Here is a 21259-nt window from a genome sequence, read left to right on the forward strand (position 1 = left end):
TTTGGCGTTATATTTCAGCTGAGCTGCACTGGATCGATTGTCTGAACATACACACGGGTTGCCTACAACAATTAAAATCATATGTTGGACACGTTTTCTGTCGGACCATTCGTAGAGGGTTTGCAGACAATCTCTGAAACTAATAACTGGTGTTACTTCATAAAATACAATATCTGTGACACCACATCGACTCCTGGGGTAGCAACAACACCGGTTTTGTCTGGAGAACTTTTATCTATCCGTGTTATCCCTGACGTCAGATTTATCACGTACTTGACTATAAAGCTATTCACTTGCTCTGTGGCTGGTAGAATCGGATAAAAGTGAAGCTCGTTTATTCTATCACTTATTTCGACTCGCTTTGTACGCAATGTCTGAAGTAAAGTTAACCACGGACCTTTTACTTGGCTCATCTAATAGTAAACAAGGCAGTAATATGCAGTCTATCACGAAAGCGTCCTTGCTAAAACCTGGTATATCTAGTGGAGGAGGGCATCGCCGACTCCTACGAACACCAAAATGTGCAAGATGTCGCAATCACGGGGTCGTGTCTTGTTTGAAGGGACATAAACGGTACTGTCGTTGGAGGGACTGTCAGTGCGCTAACTGTCTTCTAGTCGTGGAAAGACAACGTGTAATGGCAGCGCAGGTGGCGCTGAGAAGGCAACAAGCTACTGAAATCAACAAAGAAACAAAACCGAAATCGACAAGTCAGTCGTCAAGGAGAATTTATCAACGAGTTGTTAGAGCACAGAATTCAGCAAGTGCCAGAGAAATCTTAGAAGGTAAGAAAAATGTTCTTACTCATTACCTTAAAAAAAATCTTCATCGTGCACCTATTTTAAAGTTACCGATGATTTTTTTGAAGAATTAATAATTATAGTATATTAATGATTTTTCGGATAGAGTTTTTCGTATATCCCGTATTTTTTTTTCAAGATAATAAATTTGTTATTCAAAGTTTAGTGCACAACGAAAGGGTACTCGGTATATACGCTATGCTCATGTTTATGTTTCGTCTTTTCTTGGAACAGAGCTCGAGTAGATAGATTAATGTTGAATAATATTAACACTCGAGCACTTTTTCATTAAAAAGCACTACACGATGTGACCAAACTTTCTATAAAATTGATGAATTATCCATAAATCTGTGATACAATTACAGATTTGACTTAGGGTCATAGTCAATTCTATACAGGAACCCATTTTATCGCTTGAGTAATTTAACTATTGCAACTTAGCTGTTCCACTGATGTCAAAGGGGCACAAGATGAGTTTAAACGTCTTTAAGACGTAATTTCTACTGTATATTATAATGTACCCGTCCTGTTGTCTTGTAATTAATAAACTACACTTAACCATCATTTGCAGAACCTAAACTTGGTATTTATAGGAATAATTATAAACGAATGATTCGATGGCATGTTATTATTTGTCTATTAACCGTTATCATGCTATCTGCTTTGCTAACAATGCCAGAGTACAATTTCAGTTCCATCATAGGTATTTATCAATATTGATTAGGCCTAAAAAATAACATATGTGGCTCTGATTACCCTCAATTTTAGCATAGGTGGGTAGGTAGATATTATTCTTTATATAAATGTATTTTTCATATGTGAGTGTCTAGTTCAGGTAGTTATGTTTCCCGTTGATTTCCATATGGTCTTTGTGTTATTGGTTTCTTCTCACCAGATGTACAGTCATTACAGATTGGAAGAACAGTTTTAAATTATCTTTTTAGGTTTCCGCATCCATTATTTCTTGCAAGACTTCACAATTTTCGCGATTTTATTGTTTTTTCTCGAATACGTAGTTTTTTGTAGGCCTTAGCTATAGTTTTATTATGCATTTATGTAAGCATTTTCACTCCATTCAGATATCTTATGATCTCAGTTTGTATCTCTACATTTTGGATTGAACATAATTAATTAATTGAATACATATGAAAATTTTGATTTTATGTGATAACTAAAAACACAATAATATGTTGTCATTTGTAGATTTTCGTTTGCGTAAACCGTTTTACTAATTACATTTGAACACCATTTTATTAAAATCATGGGCTGCAATGTACGTTTGTCGAAATGATTCATGTAATAACATCTTAAGTAACTATTAACATTCATTGAGGTTTTGTTATATATAATTGTATAATTACGTAATGTTAAAATTCACTTCATCGACTTGCTTTTTGTTGGTTTACTTGCCATAAAATGTTCAACGTTGCCTTCCTAAAATCGTCTCTCTTTAATTGTGTAGATCATGACAGTACAGCAAATGTGAAGTGTCCTTTTAATTAATTAATTAGTTCATTTATTTTAATATACTATGTATCAATTTATTTATATTATTTATTATTTTTTGTCTTCACTTTATTCAACTCGGTAACAAAATAGGATTACAGTGCCAATACTAATTACATGAGGCATTTAAAGTAAGAACTATACACATGGTCATCTCATTTTCTTAAACCCGCAGTAAAAGAATCTTAATTTGAAATATTGGTGACTTTCGTCTTTGTTTTTAGGGTTTGCATTATCAGTAACGTTAGCACAACGGACGTTTTTATCTTTAAAAAAAATATTGTACGTAATGTTCAAAATTCTGAAGACCAACGCTGTGAGTACGACTCAATTAAACTTAGCCCCTTTTAACTAGAACAAGAATACTGACTCTCATAATATTTGATCATATGTTTGACTTATTTCATTTGATTTGTAATCAGTGAAGCATGTCTGAGTGCTTAGTAATAAAACCCCATCAATGCACCATAAATTACAAATTTGTTGACAAACATGTAACCGACTCCGTATCTGATTTACGACTGTTTACATACTGACATCAATCAAGTGTACACGTTACCACCAATGTGGCATAGTATTAATTCAGCCAATAGGAGGTTTCGGATTCCCGTAAACATTTCAAATTGGTGCACTTTATAATGGTCAACCGAAAAATAGCAAAAAACGTAGCAGCTGCTGGATGTGGGTTTTAACATGGACACATTTGCCTTTTTTGTCATAATGGTTGAACAATGCGACGAGTTAATTGAAAAGCAAAACAGTGTTTTGTTAGGATTGCGCAGTTTTGCCTTGACTCTGTACGTTTTGTTTGTCTCTGGAAAAAAATAGCCTATCAAATGCAATGGCAACTATGGTGTTAAATATACACCAAGGCAGACGAGAACTTATCAGTTGGAGTGAATACACGGTAGTTCAAGTCATACGACCCCCAGTGCACAGTGCCGATATCATCGATAACAGCTCACACTGTTATTCAAAACCCATACTGTACTTTTCAAGCCCCCACTGTTAGTCAACTTGATATGATAGCTAGACGGTAATCTAGAGATGCAATGCCATACGCAATAGTCGAATTTCAATAGCAAAATAACTAAATCACTCCTTGGAACTTGTTTTAAGTGGATACCTAGCATCGAGTGGGGATAGGAGATATTATCATAACCCAGGTTTAATCCGTGGGATTAAGCTTAAGCTGACTCCAACACAAGTACTCATGTCGAGTACACAAGAGATTTTTCAAGCACAGATATTCCGAAGTTATTTGGGGATTTAATAGGGCAATGAAAAATAACATAATTTTATTGATGGTCGTGGTTTAGCGAGGGATGTTTTATATAGCGATAAATGACATGGCGATAATTTAGGAGTTTGCTAGCGAACAGGTTTTGTCATGTGACTGTCACACGCTTTTATCATCATCATCATCATCATTATTATTAGAAGTGTAGACATCATTTGTTTAATCGTGTGTTAAACCTGGTTTCCTGGTAGTGATGGTAACATATTTTTAAAGCAATTCACTGGCTACCCCTAGATCATTTTTATTGAAACCGTGTTTTTAGATGTAACGACCTCCTTCTCAATTATATTGTACACCATGAGGTGTATTGAATCATCTATATGTAAACTTGTGTGTAGCTGTGAAAGTAATACGGTAAGAAATACATTGTGAATTTTATTTTACGGTACTAACCCTAACATCAAGCAGTGCCTTCATCGACCAGAAAACACTCAGTGAATTTGCACATAATATGTAATCATTCACGAGACATGCTGTGAAAGAATGCATGGCGATCGACGTGACTGAAAGTATATGACCAAGCTTGTCATTCAATTTTGAATATTGAAGAGTTATCGAGGCAAGTCAAACTAAAGTAGCGACTGTTTCAAAACCAAGCTTTCGCGCACGATTCACACCATATTACCTGCGGATAAAATCTACCCCTAAGTAAACAAGTATAACGAAAATCTTTTTATATAATCGAACAATTTTTGAGCGATTACAGCTTTGGTTTCTTGATGAAAACAAAATGTCCAAGTTGCAGTCTGTGTAGGTTTAATGTGGCCATATGGTTAACAAATTGAGTTATTTTGGATTTTTTATTCATAAAACAACTCTAATATATTTTCCTACTTGAAAAAAACAATGTGAAACAACATACTAGTATACCAAGTCCTTGTTTGTTACTCAATCTATTGTAAAAAAAATAAAAAAATAAAAAAATATGAAAAATGTTTGTTATTGGACGTACAATAACAAAGTGTTTAGGTACCTTCTAGCAATTTGCAATTTATTGATTTTCGAAAACGGACTTGGTACATCAGATTTCAAAATACTGTTTATCGATTCTGTTTGAATTAGTCAAACATAAACAACTATACACATTGCTACACTTTCACAAAGCAAGATCGAATGCATACAGTTTCTTGCAACATTGTGTCTAAATGATTGTAATGAACTGACTGCCACTGTTCAGATATCAAATGCAGATATAAAAACATTGGCGTCCGCATGTCTGTGTCTTGTTGCAGTACATTGGATTTAAATGGTTTATTTCATTCAGACAAAATATAGCAATAAAATGTGACCTTGCTATTAAAGTCTAGTATGTACAGTTTTCGTATTTGTTTCTGCGTGGTTGGTTGTATCACACAGAACGGTAATTTGAAGTCCGCTGTATTTGTTGTTTCACGTTGTTCTTCAAGTACGAAAACATATCTTTATTAGAGTTGTTTTCTGAATAAAAAAGCTAAAATAATTATCAATTTATCAAACGTACGACCACTTTTAAGCTTAATGTCAGCTGAGGAGAACAGTTGTCTGCCAGAACTACAGAATGAGACGGTCCACAGCAAAATAATGCTCTGCTGACAAGAGACCATTACTGCATAAACCCTAGGACTGAAACATGGGCTTTTAAATGACGACACGGGTTTCTACGCCAACAAAACTGGAAAAAAGTAATGGCGAACAGAAGATATGTTATGATGTGGGCAAAATTCATTCACCCTTACAAGACAAATACTGGTGATCTTCAAGTTAATAAAACGGGGAAAATCAAAGTTTGTGGAAATATGTTGAGTATAAATATAGACAAGGAAGTGTTTCCATTGTCTGTGGTATACAGAAATATACCGATTATGTAGTTATAAAACATTCTGGTTTTGATAACTTTGCAAGAGAACCAAACTTTTTGGGGGTTAACGTCAGCCCAGTGTCCTGTTAAAGTGACCATAACAACTTACTGTATGTAACATGCTAAAAATACAAGGACGATGTTATCACTTACACGGGTGTATTATAAGGTACTATACCATTGCGGATATGTTGTATTTTGATAAAAGTCCATTACTACATACATGTCATGAGCTATTAGAGAGGAAAATGATCTCACTGTAGACAAGAGTTATTCGTGTCAATTTAATATATCCGAAATAAGCGAAAGGTGACGGAGTTTACGCTTCGGGGGTAGGTTAGTTCTACCGAGATAGCTCTCTCGCTATCATTAAATTAAATTGGCCTTCCTTAATAGTGGACACCATTCCGAGCTGACACGTGCCATAAACACACCCAATGAGTCGAAACTGTATAGATGGACCCCTTTCCCACGATTTTTAGATTTGATAGTGTTTGCCAATCTTGCAAGAACATATTTTAAAGTAAAAAACTACTGTTTAATAAATGCATCACTGCAATAGAAAGATGGTGTATTGTTATTTTCATTTCTATTGTGGATCAAACTCACATCAAACAAAAGAAAGTTGCAAATTAATTGCACACTTTTAAAATAACTATGCATTGGTGACCGGTTACTTTCCATTAAGCTCAATTAAGCGGTATCCAGCCGAATACAATAACATTATCCGATAGCTAAAACATACTAAGTTTGTTAAATGTCAACCTCGAAATATCATTTAGATCTTCGCAGTATGTATTTGCAACTGTTAAAAATATCCTGGACTTAAACGTTCCGATCGGAGATGATATGAAATGATTATGTCGAGGATGACCAGTTTCACAGCAATAATTGCGTCATTTGAATTAAAACACTCACCAAGAAAAACTCCACAAGTCTGTATTCACTGTCAATGCATGTTCCCTGGTCTCCGCAGGAGGAATGAAATTTCGGAACACTTAATCTAAAAAGCATTACTCTAGGCCCGCATTTAGTTTCTATAATTTAACTTTTCGTATAAAACAGCATTTGTTTGGGCTAGTACCAATTTTCGATATTTTCGGCTTCAAGGAAAAATATTTTGCTATGGTGATAACTCAATCACATACTGATTATACCGTCTGCTAAAATCATTCTGCATTACTTTTGCCAAAGCTACACTATGAATATCCTAAACTTGATATCTTGGTTAATAATTCACAAATAACCAATTTGATTATTGAATTTTGTATATTATTATCAATAAATTATGTAATAAGAAAACGAAATGACTTTTTAATTTAGATTATTTAAACATTAATATTGAAGGGTTTTAGATTTCAGATTAAGATCTAGAGGAACTGTCACTACGAGTTTTATTCGCCAGTGAGAAGCCAACCAAACTTTACCGGCGTACAACATTGTAATTATTAAAAGCACTGTCTTATTTCAGGACAACTTGTAATTTTTTTCAGTGGTAAACAAGATCCGAAACCCCACTTGTGGGAGCTCCATTTCATTTTTGTTAACTTACTGTGACGTGTTTCCACTTTTCAAGTTAAAAAAAGTTTTTGTCCGTCTTTTAATTTCTCAAGTTTTCCTGTGAAGAATTATATTTCAAGTTATTGTAGTTACTGAAAACAAGTTTTATCATTATTCATGTAATCAATAACCGTGTGATGTGCAGCATTTCAGTTGGCAAACCTGATATGACGTAATACTTTGGTGCACCCAGAAACTGTAGCTGACTTCAGGATTGCATAGAGAATAATGTACATATATAAAGTTAACCCGCCGAAGATACACGGAAATTTGTGCTTATTTCAAGGTATACACAGACACACACACGACGTAATTATAACCAGATAGATGAGTTTAATGTAAGTTTTAACATTTATATAAGATATACAATCTCTAGTACGTTTACGTCCATGTTTCTTTAAGGTATAGACAACAAACATTATTTCACTCCAAAATTTGTGGTCAACAGTTATGGGTTGTATTTGAGAGCCTGACCACTGGACAATAACGAGTGTGCTACGATAAAATTAAGTCACTTCACCGAACAGAACTTGTACTAAAACTGTAGCATAAGCTGTGGCCTCCAATATCGTTCAGAGTGTAGATGAATAATTTACCTTGGTTGAGTGATAAGACACATGTCTAGGACGACCCAGGTTACGACTTCCAACACATCGATCATTGATTGTCATTCAACATTGTAATATATCAAAGTGAACTATGATATCAATACTTTAACATCCCGTACAACTGCAACTTGCATGCTGTCACTTGTAATATCGCCAACACTTTCATCCTCACCCCCTAAGAAATAAAAAGATGACAGGCGGTTTATCGTCTTCTTGATACGAAATCGACCACAACTTTTATCTTCCCATTACTGTATGGGTTTTGTAAAATTTTCCCGTACTCATTTGAGTGGCAAGTCGTCGTTAGCCCAAGTCCATTTAGTTGAATGCGCTATGAAATGTACATTATGCTGAGGAATAAACAAAAGTACTAGTGAAATTAACATTGTAACGAGAAATCAACAAAAAAAAACCCTGAAATGTACATTATTACGAGAAATCAACAAAAACAGAAATGTTGATGTAAGTAATTATAACTTGAAATGAACAACTCAAAACTGAAAATGTACTTTACAACATTAGGTGCTAGGAGTGTTAGTCTCGGAAGACCGTACCATCCATCGTCGCTGACACCACCGCGCACCGCCGGTTCTCTAACGAATGCAAATATCTTGAATCACCATCGCGTTCGCGTATTTTTTCAGAGTTTGAACGTAAAGTGTGATATTTTTACTTGTAAAATACCAGCAACATCTTGTGGTATTTCCACTACCAATATTCATATAGAATATAATCTAACGATGGACTTGCTTTACCTAAAACAAGTTTCTCGACAAGTTTATACCCTGCGATGGCATACTTTTAATTTACACTTACCGGCCGGTGAACTGAATCAGCGTGTTGGAAAGGTCCGTACGTGTGTAACACACGCTGCATAAGGACGCACCAACACAGACATTAAAGACTTTACCCTCCTTATCCTCATTTGTGTCGTCATGGTGACGTACCAATGACGTTTTTCACCGTGACGAAACCAATTTCGAGTTTGCATATGATGTTTGGATTGTTTTCCTTTTACAATAATTATTTCACAACTGTAAACGGAAAGTAAGGAGACCACATTTTATAAGATTTCTGTAAAACGTGATCACACGTAGTTGTACATCAAAATTTTTACACCAGTCTAAACACAAAGGTTATTTTACTTGTTCTTTTTTAAAATAAGGATTTGTGACAACAAATCTTACACAATACAACAAATCCAGTCGAATGACTTTGCCGGAAACATGGCGCATAAAACAGAAATTATTAGCTCTGTCCGAGTAATCTAAACCCTCGAAAATGCCGAACGTGCATGTAGATACAAAAAATAATGCTATTGCAAACAAATTTTATTGTAACAATGTTCAAAACTTTAAGATATCATTATGCATAATATTAAGACAATTAGTATTGTTATTATTCAATTTAACTGCACTGTAGAGGAATTGTGTATGTGCCAAACGTTGCAGGGAAAGAACGGTTGTCCGGCATTAACGCGATTAGAAATTGTAACGAAGTAGACCAAATATATTGATAGTAGTACATACTTGTATATCCCTTAAAAGTGATATCAGCACGTTCGTGTGTTCTGATCCGTCAAGCGGGGATATAATTTAACCTTGTTGTTTAGTATAGAATGTAGACGCCATATAGTTACCAAATTCGTTTTAATAGAAAGTCCTTTATTTTGTTGTAAAGACGGATTGATCATTATAACTTCCTTTCTGGTTTCGGCACTTTCGATACCCAACCATGTTAGAATGATGAGAGAAGGTTGAACATTTCACCATTATACACCAATGGTCTTGGTTAGAATCTAAATAATTTGATCTAGAAACAACAAACACTATTTTCCTGAGGTCACTTATTATGCTATTGTGCACTGAAGTCTAAAAACTTCCCACAAATACCAATACTAATTTGCGATGACATTTTTTCCTTCGTCAATACTTCTGTCAAGTTCCTCACTCATAAAAATGCCTGATATCTATATGCGTAAATAAAAAAGAATCTTCGTTTTATGAATGACAAACTTTGTAAACATTGTCATCAAGTTCACTATACAGAACAATTCAATTCAAACTTCTCGAAAAAACCCACTGAGGAGCGAAACTTGTTCGAAGATTTCAGCCGTTTGTAATTTACGGCCGACTGTACCGAACCACGTTCTTCTCGACGTACATAATTATTTCTCCAATCAATGTTTCTAGTATTCGGTGTTGATAACATGAAAAAGAAGTTCTCCGAAGTTCTTTTTTTTTGACAATACCAGACATTCACAAAAATGTACTTGTTAATTTTATTTGTGAAATACAACTTGTAAAAAGATATAATTAATTTGATTTAGTTTTTCGAATTCTACATTCTCAAATATTTGTTCGTTTTATTTCTTTTGTCAAATCCAGTTTATATAAAGTAAAACGACATACTTAATTTTAAGTATGCAGTGGTGATGTTACAAGAAGACTAGACCTGCCTATACATATATACAAGTCAATGAACATTTGGTTTTGTTACTTGAATTGTATTTTATTGAAGTATGCGGAATTACAGGGGGACGCGTACCAGCGTTAGTAATGCTGATAAGAATTAAAGCCCATTTCTAATCCTAGGTGTGAGTGCTATTTTATGAGTGGAGCCGTGAGGATTACATGGGATCATTTTCATGGCTATCGTTTTCTACAGTTCTACGGCTCTACGAGACAACCGTTTTTATACTCTTAGTACGAGACAACAGTTTCTACAGCTCTCTAGTAGACAGATAGTTTTTCACAACTGTTACCCCTAACCCAAACTGGCAATTGAAACTCACCTAATCATTGTTACGCAGTATTGTCTGAATACGACAAATGACATTGATTGAGTGAGAGATGAAAAAACACATATCTAACTTACGTACACATAGGAGGGACATTTTTATGTTTATATAATATCTCTGTACATCGTAATACACAGTCTAAATTGTTACCCGGACCTTATCAACCAACATGCTATATTTCCAAAGTACAATTTACATCGTCGACATGCCAAAATTGTGTTAACCTATGATATCATCCAGTGAAATCAAATATCCTGAAATGAATACCCCGCAGCAATACACAGAGTACTATAGCCTTTAAAAGTTAGCCGCACGTTCCTCAAATCTCTGGCGCGTCGTATACAACCCGTAGCTACTACTTTTATGGTTTGCTTCCAGCAAGTCGTCACAGCACTGGTACTTTTCCGCACACACGAAAACATCCTAGCTAAGGGAAAGTTTGTTTTCCTGGAACTTTTGAATTTTGTTCTAGGACAAGTTTTTAGAAATGATAAAACTTTGATGTATAAAGACTTTCTTTACAGCCAGCCGACCTACAAGATGTTCGTCTTATTTATCGTATCTTAAGTCCTTTGTCGCGGTTTTTTTATTAACCCGTACACCTACCTAGATGAAGATGCACATACTAATCGTATATGAACAAATTGACTCATTTTGAGCACCATAGACGGAGAAATACAAGAACCAGTTTGCCAATTTGCAGGAAACACCCTTAGAAATAAATCTTTGATAACACATGACACATAAAAAAGCATGCCGTACCATCAAAACATTACTGTATCACCATTTTCAGATTTTCCATGATCACCTCCTCCTTTGTACATACATACCAACTAAACCTAATGTCAATTATTTTAAAAGTAACGTCTTTTTCTTCCTCAGGTTACCGAGCCAGAGCTAGTCGACTGATGTCTACTATCGTCTCAAATGCCAATAACTGTCATCCAACTTTCTACCTACCGACACCGTTGAGTGAACGTTTGCGCAAACGACGATGTTTCGCCGACAAGGAACTAGATCATACGATTCTGTTCGACCGAGAGAGGCAGATGCGACTCTTGCAAGCATCCGCGCCGTATTTCTTGAATTCGCGGTCCTGCCACACAGGAACCTCGTTGTTACCCAGGGCTTTGCCAAAATGTGCCGGTACCCCGAAAGAGTTTCTTGTTCGCCTCTTTCCAGATCAAAGTCCCAGTGTTTTGGAGTTGGTGCTACAGGGATGCGGTGGACACTTAGATAAGGCGATTGAACAGATAGTGGGCACAATACGTCAGTCATCGAATGCGATGGTCAATTGGCCTGTCCTAGCTGGTCAGCTTTCGTATTCGTGGATAAATGAATATTCTCCCCTAGCACTGTCACGCTACATTAACAATTCAGAAAACATGAAGAAAATTGATAGCAAAATGCTATCTGTACAAGCTACGTTATCAAATAATGCATCATTTTCACCGAGTCAAACCCAACAAGTCGAGCTTCTGCGAGAAAAGTCCGCTTTTTCTGAGCCCAGTAAAGTGCAAACGTCCAGTAGAACTAAAGCGACTTTGAGTATACCGTCCGAGGGAGATATCGTCAGCAGTGCCATAACGGAGGATGACGAGGGTGACGTGGATATCACTGAAATTTCATCTGCTGCGAGCGACACGGAGATGAGTGACGTAGATGACGGCGACATATCATCCGTGGGGTCTTCTAACGATGGCAAAATTCACAATTATGGACTAATAACACAGGCAGGAGAGAATAAAAACCGCGAAACAAGTCCACCATGTGTCTCTGCCCGTGCTCTAGCTTTTTCCGTCGATTCTCTCATGGCAAAGCGATGAAAGTGGTGGCGAAGTTTGAGTTTTAAAGTAAATTTAAAAAGAAGTGATTCTAATATAATTGAGGTAGTTTATGAGCTGACCTTAGGTACTTCACCACAAACGGTATAAATATTGGCTTCTTAACTGACAATGATAGTAACACTATACTTGTTACTACACTTTATAGAAACAAATAAACGTGTCTAAATAACATACAATATGTATACAAATTATCTGGTGTAAATTCATAACATAACATAGCATGTCCTAGCACCGTACATACGGTTAAGACTCCAGCACTCCAAATAGTACCACGGGATTTGTAAGGCGTTCAAACTAAAAGTGACAACTGCAATTTTAGGGGATATTTATATTCTAAAGACAGAGTTAACTTTACTTGTTCTAATTCAATACACGTTTTTCCTGTAGTCTGGTTTTTGTCACCTATTACGGCGATTTCCTCGCCTTTTCATATTTGCATCCAAATCTTGAAGTGATTATCAGTAATGTGATATTTAGAGTAGAGAACTGTGTTTGAAAAAAAGTGCTATGTGTAACTCATTATATTGTAATTTGCTCTAGGTCTAACCAAGGCAAATGTAATAATAAAATTAATATGAATATGAAACCATGCCTGTTTGTTATGTATTATAGAAATTAATAAGTCTGAAATAACCGATTGGATTATTGGACATACATGTGACTTTTGAGAAAATTTCATTTTATTGACAAGAACGATATGGAATCTGATTCGTTGACATGACATTTAAACATTATGGTTATTGCCGTAGTTTTACCAGTCTGACGTCAACAGGATATTATTTTGATTTCCTGGAAGTTTGCGAGCGTATAAACTACCCATAACTTAATATAGTGTAGTTGTCTTGTCCTTTTTCACAAATGTGGAGACCAAATATTCTACCTATACACAGGGTTGGACCATGTGTCTGATTTTCGAAAAAATCCATCATATCTATGCTTTAATACAATGAAGTAAAATTAATTAAAATGTCAATAGACGTCTGTGAATAAACCAATAGCAATAAAGTCTTCTCTTTGCTCAGATTGTCTTTGGCTGTGACGACACAGATGTGATATATTATAGTAAAATGAGTTGGAAGAGTCGATGATAAATTTTGATATAATGAAAGTCAACAACGGTCTCTCTCTCTGTTAAAATGGCAGTCAGTTGTATAAAAAGAAAACGCCCTTTGGTTAACAAATACCCTGTGTACATTGCTACATTTTATCGTCTAGCACAATAACAACTCTCACAAACACTTTTATTAATCAGTCTAAGGTCAATAAAATATAAGTCTTACAAACTATTGCTAAATTTTCATTTCAGGAGCTACCGTTATTGTTGCACATTGTTGCCATATCATATATATTGTAACAAAATATACCTGTTTAGGCATGTCAATGTATTCAAATGTAACCATTTTACTTCACCTTTTTGTCCTGCCAGACGATAATCTAGCTATATATAAAATTAGAGTTTTGTCGTCACAGTGCCAGTCAATGCAATGTTGGTAAGAGTTTTGTCGAACGGGACATTTTCTTCCTATTCAACTGTATTTAATAAGTATAGTGGTTGTAGCGAAAGAAGTGATGCTGCATGTGTAGTGTACTTACTGTATGGTGAGGCGGCTACGACTAGAGGCAGTAGTACATTGTGTTGGTGATGATTGCGTTCATGAGGATGAAGTTGTTGTTGTTGTTGGTGTTGTTGTTGTTGTTGTTGTTATGTTGTTGTTGTTGTTTTTGTTTTTGCCAATGGTGGTGGTGATGGTGTTAGAATGCAATTAAGCAATAACCCCCGCCGAAGGCGGGTATACACGAGATTTTGGTACAATTCGCGACATAGCACGAGCCGAATGGCGAGTGCTATATGGAGCGAATTGTACCAAATTCGAGTGTATACCTGCCTTCGGCGGGAGTTATTGCTATTATATTATATCAAAATGTGTGTATATTTCTTCTAACTGTGATTCTGTGGTTATTTATATGCCCGAAAAGGCGAATTCGCACGTACAGAAAAAGATCGTCGGTAATAGATCGTCGGGAACGAGCATATTTTAATGAGTGGATACGTTCATGTAGCCCCCACACACACTGCACGAACACAACCATACACTGCATTGCAATGCATTGCATTGCATTGATAAATTACTTTATTTACATCATATAATGCATAACGAAAGCGCGTTGAAAACTAGCAACAAAGAAAAGGGGGCAAGAGGTAAAAGAAAGTAACAATTTTGTATGGATATTTTCATAAGAACAATACAATCTTGTACACTGCTAAAAATAGATGTCTCGGCGTTGAATCGGAGAAAGCGCGAGATGGTAAATCAGAGACGCGACGTTACACAGTCTACTTTAATTTAATGGGTAACAAATTGAACATTGACCGAACCTGAAAATGTACAGTTTCGAAATAATCCTGACGCACCTTGACTGATGGTTAAAAGTTGAATCGGTGTTGCTTGATTCAACGCGTAACGAGAGTAGGACGCTGAGACGGCTCGTTGCATGGGGAGAACTTGTACCTTATCAGTGATGTTGAAGCCACTGATCGATCGTTGCTTTCGATCGCAAGGTCATCAGAGGAATTATTTGGACTACTGTAATCCAAACTATTGTACAGGATACCTGACATACCTTTACTCTGAGGAAGTGTTAACTTATTGGTATAAGAACGAACACATTCAGCTTGTATGTACTATTCATATGCTAGTTTAGGGGCCCATTTTACCTTTGCCAGCCGTGGTAAAATGGGATTTTACCACAGTTATTATCCGATCAGAATGGCGCATAGTAGCATGATATAATATAATAAGAGATTTGACATGAGTAATGGTTACACGTCGAATGGTTAGACGATCTTAGAATGCTGGCTTGGAATTTACAGTTTTAGGCTTTGAGCCCCATCGCGACAGTTTGTTTGTGGATGGATAAAATATTTACGGCAGTATTTAACCACAACTTTATTAATTTGCCCCAGTCAACCTAGCTGTATAATTATGGACCTGTTAGAATAAAGGTTGCAATATGAATGTTTGATGTGCTTATAAAGGCAGGAATGGATTGTATGCTCCACTGGGAGTTGAGAACGTATAAGGCGTAAAACAATTGTGTGGTTCTTATTACATTCAATTTTAGAATAGGTGGGGTAGGTAGATTTTTTATTCTATTTTTTAATATTAGTTTTTTCATACGTGCGTGTCTAGCTTAGGTAGTTATGTTTTCCGTTGTTTTTCATATAGTCTCTGTGTTATTGGTTTTTTCTCATCGGATGTACAGCCATTACAGATAAAAAGAACAGTTATTGTCTTTTTAAGTTGATTTCAGTTTACGCATACACCATTTCTTGCGATTTTCGCGATTTTATTTTTTTTCTCGAATACGTAAAAGAAGTTTGGGGTTGGCGTGAAATAACTAGGTGGGGTTGGGTAACCGTAACCCAACAAACTTCTTTTATTATTAGGCCTAAGGTATGCTGTAACTATTTAAAAAAATACTGACTTACCTACCCTATTTTCTGAGGCCATGTTATCGGAAACATACACTCATTTTTTCGCCTCATTAAAATCCAAACTTATTGCAATTGGGTCGATTATGAACACTGTCCCCTCTAGCTTAGATATGTTACATGAACTTTTATGAACGTGAAGATCGAGATGATGTCCTTGTTGTATGACCAAAGGCAGAGACGAGCATAATGAGGTGACAAGTGTAAGCTGTACAAATATCATATACTGTATGACTAGAACTTTATTGTACCTGTCGAGAATTCGACTTAAGCATTAAGATGGTGACTCGGCTCCTTAAAGATCCACTTCAGTTTAGATTACAATCCAGGTGTAAAAACCCGGTTGTTTGGTAATGCTATTAAAAGAAAACTTGGTACAGAACAAAAGAATGATTCCACGTCATTCTTAATTAGACACCAACTAGACGTGCATGTAAGTGGTATATTTGTGGCAACAAGAAACCTTGAATTGTTTACATCACAAATGCATAGGTATAAAACTTTGTAGAGTTTATCTGAACACTTTGTATAATCTATCAGGAGTTAAGTGAATGGTTTTGTTTTATTCAAGTAGGAAAGTGACTGTAAGTTCGTTAGTGTAAGGACTGTAGTGTAATACGAACCAAATACCCAAAGATAGCAATTTTGTTTTTCCAACGTCTAAAACCATCTCGTCACGTGTGTACCAATTTGCTACGTCTGTCTGTCTGTCTGTCTGTCTGTCTGTCTGTCTGTCTGTCTGTCTGTCTGTCTGTCTGTCTGTCTGTCTCCCCGCGAACCCATCCATCCATCCATCCATCCATCCATCCATCCATCCATCCATCCACCCATCCACCCATCCACCCATCCATCCACCCGTCCGTCCGTCCGTCCGTCCATCCGTTCATCTATAGCGTAATAAGCGCCGTTTCTTTCACATGTCGACTTTTCATTTGATAATTCCCTAATCATGGGGTTGACAACATGGGAAATGTCTTCATGTTGTAGAATTGTATTTCAGAGAAAACATCTACTTTAACTAATGAAAACACTACAATCTGCCGTCAGAATCTAATCACATATCAACACATTTGTAGATGTACGGCAATCATTCTGTTCATATGCATGATGCCATGTCCTTGTAGATTAAAGTTTTCGTCTTCCGAGTCCAAACCCTCTACGTTGATAATATTTATTTTCTTATTACGACTGTCTTCCTTTATTTCCAAGGAGGCAAAAATCTTGAAATTGTAAATATCATTCTTGTCTAATACCATTTTGATACTCAATGTTCCGATGTTTATAAATGGGGATACTATGATTATCAGAAAGATAAAAGATTTCAGAGTTTGGCCACAAGGAGCGCTGCCCCCTAAGTTGCATTCGACAGTAATCTTGTGTCCTGGAATAGTTGGGTATTACATGCAGTTACCATGAGAGTCTGTTTTTCTTTAAAAAAGCAAGCATGAATGTAAAGTATGCCCTCAACGGTTTTGCCACTAATGTTCAAATGCCATTCTAATTCATCGTTGTCGCGGGCTCAATTCTTCACTCCTGCCACACGGGTCTTGTAAGCGAGACTAATCCATTACAACCACACAAAACTAGGAGAAAGTGGGTTTAAATTTGACAGTTTTGACCGTCTTGGCTATATTGGAACTATATTGGAGCCTGGCTTTTGAAGGTTTATGAATTACGAAAACAAGACAAACAAAACGTCCTTAATTTTCTGATTCATTTATTGACATCGTGTTGACATCGAAGAAGTATGAAAAATATTGGAATATGATGACATGATAATAGATTTTTCTTCAATTGAAAATCACATGTCAGGGTGAAACTCTGAATTTAATAACGACCTCTTTTAAAAAATTGCTTCCATTATCATGGTGTCTTCATGGCAATATGAAGAAAGCAATTGCATCAATACGTTATATCCAGCTTGGTACATTCAGCACTGTATGAAAGACACAGACTGTACATTTTGGTGCATGTAATATGTGAGGTACGTTTTAATGTGGAGATGTTTGTTTTATTTTGTAATTTGATGGTCACAGTTGCAATATACTTCTTACACTAGACTATCAATCAATTAGTTATAATAAAAAGCAAATCTTAGACTTTTGAAAACAGACAGAAAAAACATTTAATATAACAAATCACTGAATCTCTGTAATAAATGAAGTGTGGTAATATGATATATACATACATACATGCGTGCGTGCGTGCGTGCGCGCGTGTGTATGTGTGTGTGTGTATGTATGTATGTATGTATGTATGTATGTATGTATGTATGTATGTATGTATGTATACGTGTATGTATGTAATATGTATGTATTCGTGTGTGTGTTACGTACGTATGTATGTACGTACGTATGTATGTATGTGTGTGTGTATGTATGTATGTATGTATGTATGTATGTATGTATGTATGTATGTATGTATGTTATGTATGTTTGTTACATTATACATATGCACGCTCATATCAATAAGCATGTTACATAGTATCCATAGTTCAAAGTGCTTATTCGAAAACAAAAAACACATTCCACATTTACAAATATAACATCACAATATAACATCCTTCATTGTTGCTATGGTATCAAACACTATTACACTAAACTTCATGGTGATTTACCTCTCCTTTCATATTTGAAAGTCAAAAGCAAGAACATTTCGGGCCAGAAGTAATACTTAGTTGATGGATTTTGACACTTTTCAATGCAGATTTGTGAATCATGTTGAGAGTTGATTCTAATGTATCAGAATCTTCATCGCAATGAAAAATGGTCAATACTTGTAGATATGGGCAACTCTTCAATACAGATAGACCATTGCTGGTTAATTCTGTAAAGGGTTTCCCCAATAAATGTAATTCTTCAAGAGGACATTTTATGGCTAGCTCACTCAACCCGTCATCATTTATCGTTTCGTGTGCAGGCAATGTAAAGTGGCCAGAGTCAGGGTGTGCACCAAAAGCCTTATCTATCTGCAATTTGTTAAAATGGGGACAGCTCAGGGAGATGCTTATGAGCAATCGATTATCAATATAATTATTATTTGTTGTGAATTCACGAAGTTGAGTACATGACTCAACTATCTCACCGAGAATGGTTTTCACATTCTCAAAATCTCTGATGTGTGAATGAGGATTTGATACGCCAATGGGATAAACAATTGCACTGCTCATTAATTGTAAACGATAAATCTTCTTTGATCTGTGTTTATCTCTGAACATTTCTAGAAGGATGTTCAGCGTGGATTCATCGGTACAGCATAGACCCAGAGATGTCAAACTGACACAATGATCAACGATACATGTGATGACGGAATGCTCAAGATCATAGCTTGGTTCTTGGAAACCAGGGCAAGGAAAATCAAGAACCTTCAACCGTGGTCCGAGCTGAGTAAATATAGCCTCTAATGACTCAATTTTGAAACAAAGCATTGGAATGCACAATTCTTGCAAACTCAATGGAAAGTCTGGAAGTTTAAATGGTTCCTGCGTGACCTGAAGGGCTGTACTTTGTGGCATTAGCTTAAATGTTGTTAAGCTGACAGGAAATTCACATATTTGGGGTTGTGTATTTTGGTCGAACAAAGTTGGCAAAATGACTACACTCTGCAATTCTTTACAATTCTCCTTAAACAGATGTGTGACGTCATAGCTCTTTGTAGGTTCGCTAATCCAGACATTGTAATACTTAAGTATTAATGTAGTCAAATTTTGGCAATGCTTTCCTATGGAATGGAAAGCCTCATCAGAGAAACTTCTTGCCTTACCGTCAACGACGAACGTCTTTAAATGTGACCCTATGTATTTAGCAATATTGATTATGGCTTTATTCCACTTTTCCTCGACTTTAATTCTTTGATGAACATTATTCACACCCCACCTTCCTTGTACTTCTGACCATCTGATGTTTATGCTTTCTAAACCTACATTATTTCTTGCTACACTCTCCATGCCCTTTACAAATGAACTTTCTAATATCATTATTTTGTTAGTGGCAAACATAAATTCCTTAAGATTGGGGTTTTTGACTTTAGTAAGGAAATCACATGACCTCATATCGATAAAGTGTATCTCAAGAATTTCAAGGTCGGACTGTTTTTCAAGTAATCTCGTCATTAAAGTTTCACGTTTAACTCTGCTGCATACCGTGAATATCTTGCAATGGTGAAAGCAATTGATATTACCAATTCGAAGACTTCGTAACTTGCATGGAGTCTCTGCCAGGCATTCTATTACCTCATCCGTTGCTTCAGGACGCATGTATAGCTTGACATCTTTTAACTCTGGAACAAACAGACACTTGTTGATGACTGGAACATATTCTTTAGTTATCATTTCACGCTCAGACAGCGTCTGCAGTACGACCTCTTTCAACCTGGTTGGTAACCGTTCTCTGACCACGTCACCTGGTAATATTGGTAGGTGGTCAACAAGACACTTCAGAGACAGACCTTGAAGACTAGCCATCATTTTTTCTGTAGAGAAAGAGTTTGCGAATATGACAATCCAAGCAGGCCAATAACATTGTTGACACACCTCGAAATATCATATTGTGCTACTTTAATTTAATTAATTTTAGGACTTTAAAAACAATTTATGTCATTTCGTTAAGATCAGATATCTTCAATCACGCCATTTAATTACTTATACATATATACCCACATTCTACACACAAACAATTATAGCCACCGACCTTAGTAGAACAAAGAGTTGCCACTGTGTAGAGGGTTAGTGGGAGCATTCCCGACGTTTTATCTAACATGAAAATAGCCCTGTTGCGTAAGTGTATTGTACTCAGACTCAGGCTGTGAAAATGACCCTTCGATGAACTGTATCAACAGATTGATTGACGTCATAGGGTTATTTTATGTAAATTTATTTCCTGTTTCCTGGTTTAGGTCAACTCCTATGGACGCCTTAACGAAAGACTACAATTTAGAAGTGCGTTAAACCCGATGTTGGCGCTTTCATTCTGATATTTTTTAGACGGTCAATGTGAAATGTAAACATTATGCTTAAAATTTTGCCCTGTCAAACAACATGTGGAAATTTTAATTCATTTTGGTCGCGCCAGAAGATAAGATTTAGCAACGTCTGTAAGATATTAGTCAAGACAGACGATAAAACGTAGCAATGTTAATAGTAGGGGTTTTGTCGCATTCTGTTTCAAGTTTCCGAACTGATAGCTATATATTCAAGAAAATGCAATGACTGTGAAAGATCAACCACTTAATTAAGAAAGAGGGGTATTCGTATAGGTAATGGCAAAGGTCGAAGGCAGCGTATTTTGCATGAAAATGATCACTTACTTTTTAAGTTGTTGCAACTCCTAACTAATGATTCCACCAATATTATAACTTACCAGAGTAGCTAGATGTATATTCTCCGTCAAGTACAAGGCAGTATAACTTCCTCACACTGGTGGAAATTGAGATTACGTATTGGGCAGTGGTGGAGACTTGATTCACTTGTTGATCTATGTTTGACAAGTAGTGGCCTGTGTAAGTGACAGC

The 21259-nt window shown here is 36.1% G+C and overlaps 2 protein-coding genes across 2 annotated transcripts; one reads left to right on the forward strand and one right to left on the reverse strand.

The window, feature by feature from the left end:
- The first annotated feature begins 432 nt into the window (after window positions 1–432).
- Window positions 433–12764, forward strand: LOC144436653 (doublesex and mab-3 related transcription factor 3, truncated-like). Its single transcript, XM_078125492.1, has 2 exons — window positions 433–785; window positions 11294–12764. Exons 1-2 carry the CDS (start codon window positions 437–439, stop codon window positions 12235–12237), a joined length of 1293 nt encoding a protein of 430 aa, XP_077981618.1. The 5' UTR covers window positions 433–436; the 3' UTR covers window positions 12238–12764.
- A 5451-nt stretch (window positions 12765–18215) lies between these two features.
- Window positions 18216–21259, reverse strand: LOC144436606 (uncharacterized). Its single transcript, XM_078125429.1, has 2 exons — window positions 21109–21259; window positions 18216–20221 (listed from the first exon to the last, which is right to left on the reverse strand). Exon 2 carries the CDS (start codon window positions 20214–20216, stop codon window positions 18390–18392), a length of 1827 nt encoding a protein of 608 aa, XP_077981555.1. The 5' UTR covers window positions 20217–20221; window positions 21109–21259; the 3' UTR covers window positions 18216–18389.

Source organism: Glandiceps talaboti, chromosome 6 (genome assembly GCF_964340395.1).
Source record: "Glandiceps talaboti chromosome 6, keGlaTala1.1, whole genome shotgun sequence".
Lineage (NCBI taxonomy): Eukaryota > Metazoa > Hemichordata > Enteropneusta > Spengelidae > Glandiceps > Glandiceps talaboti.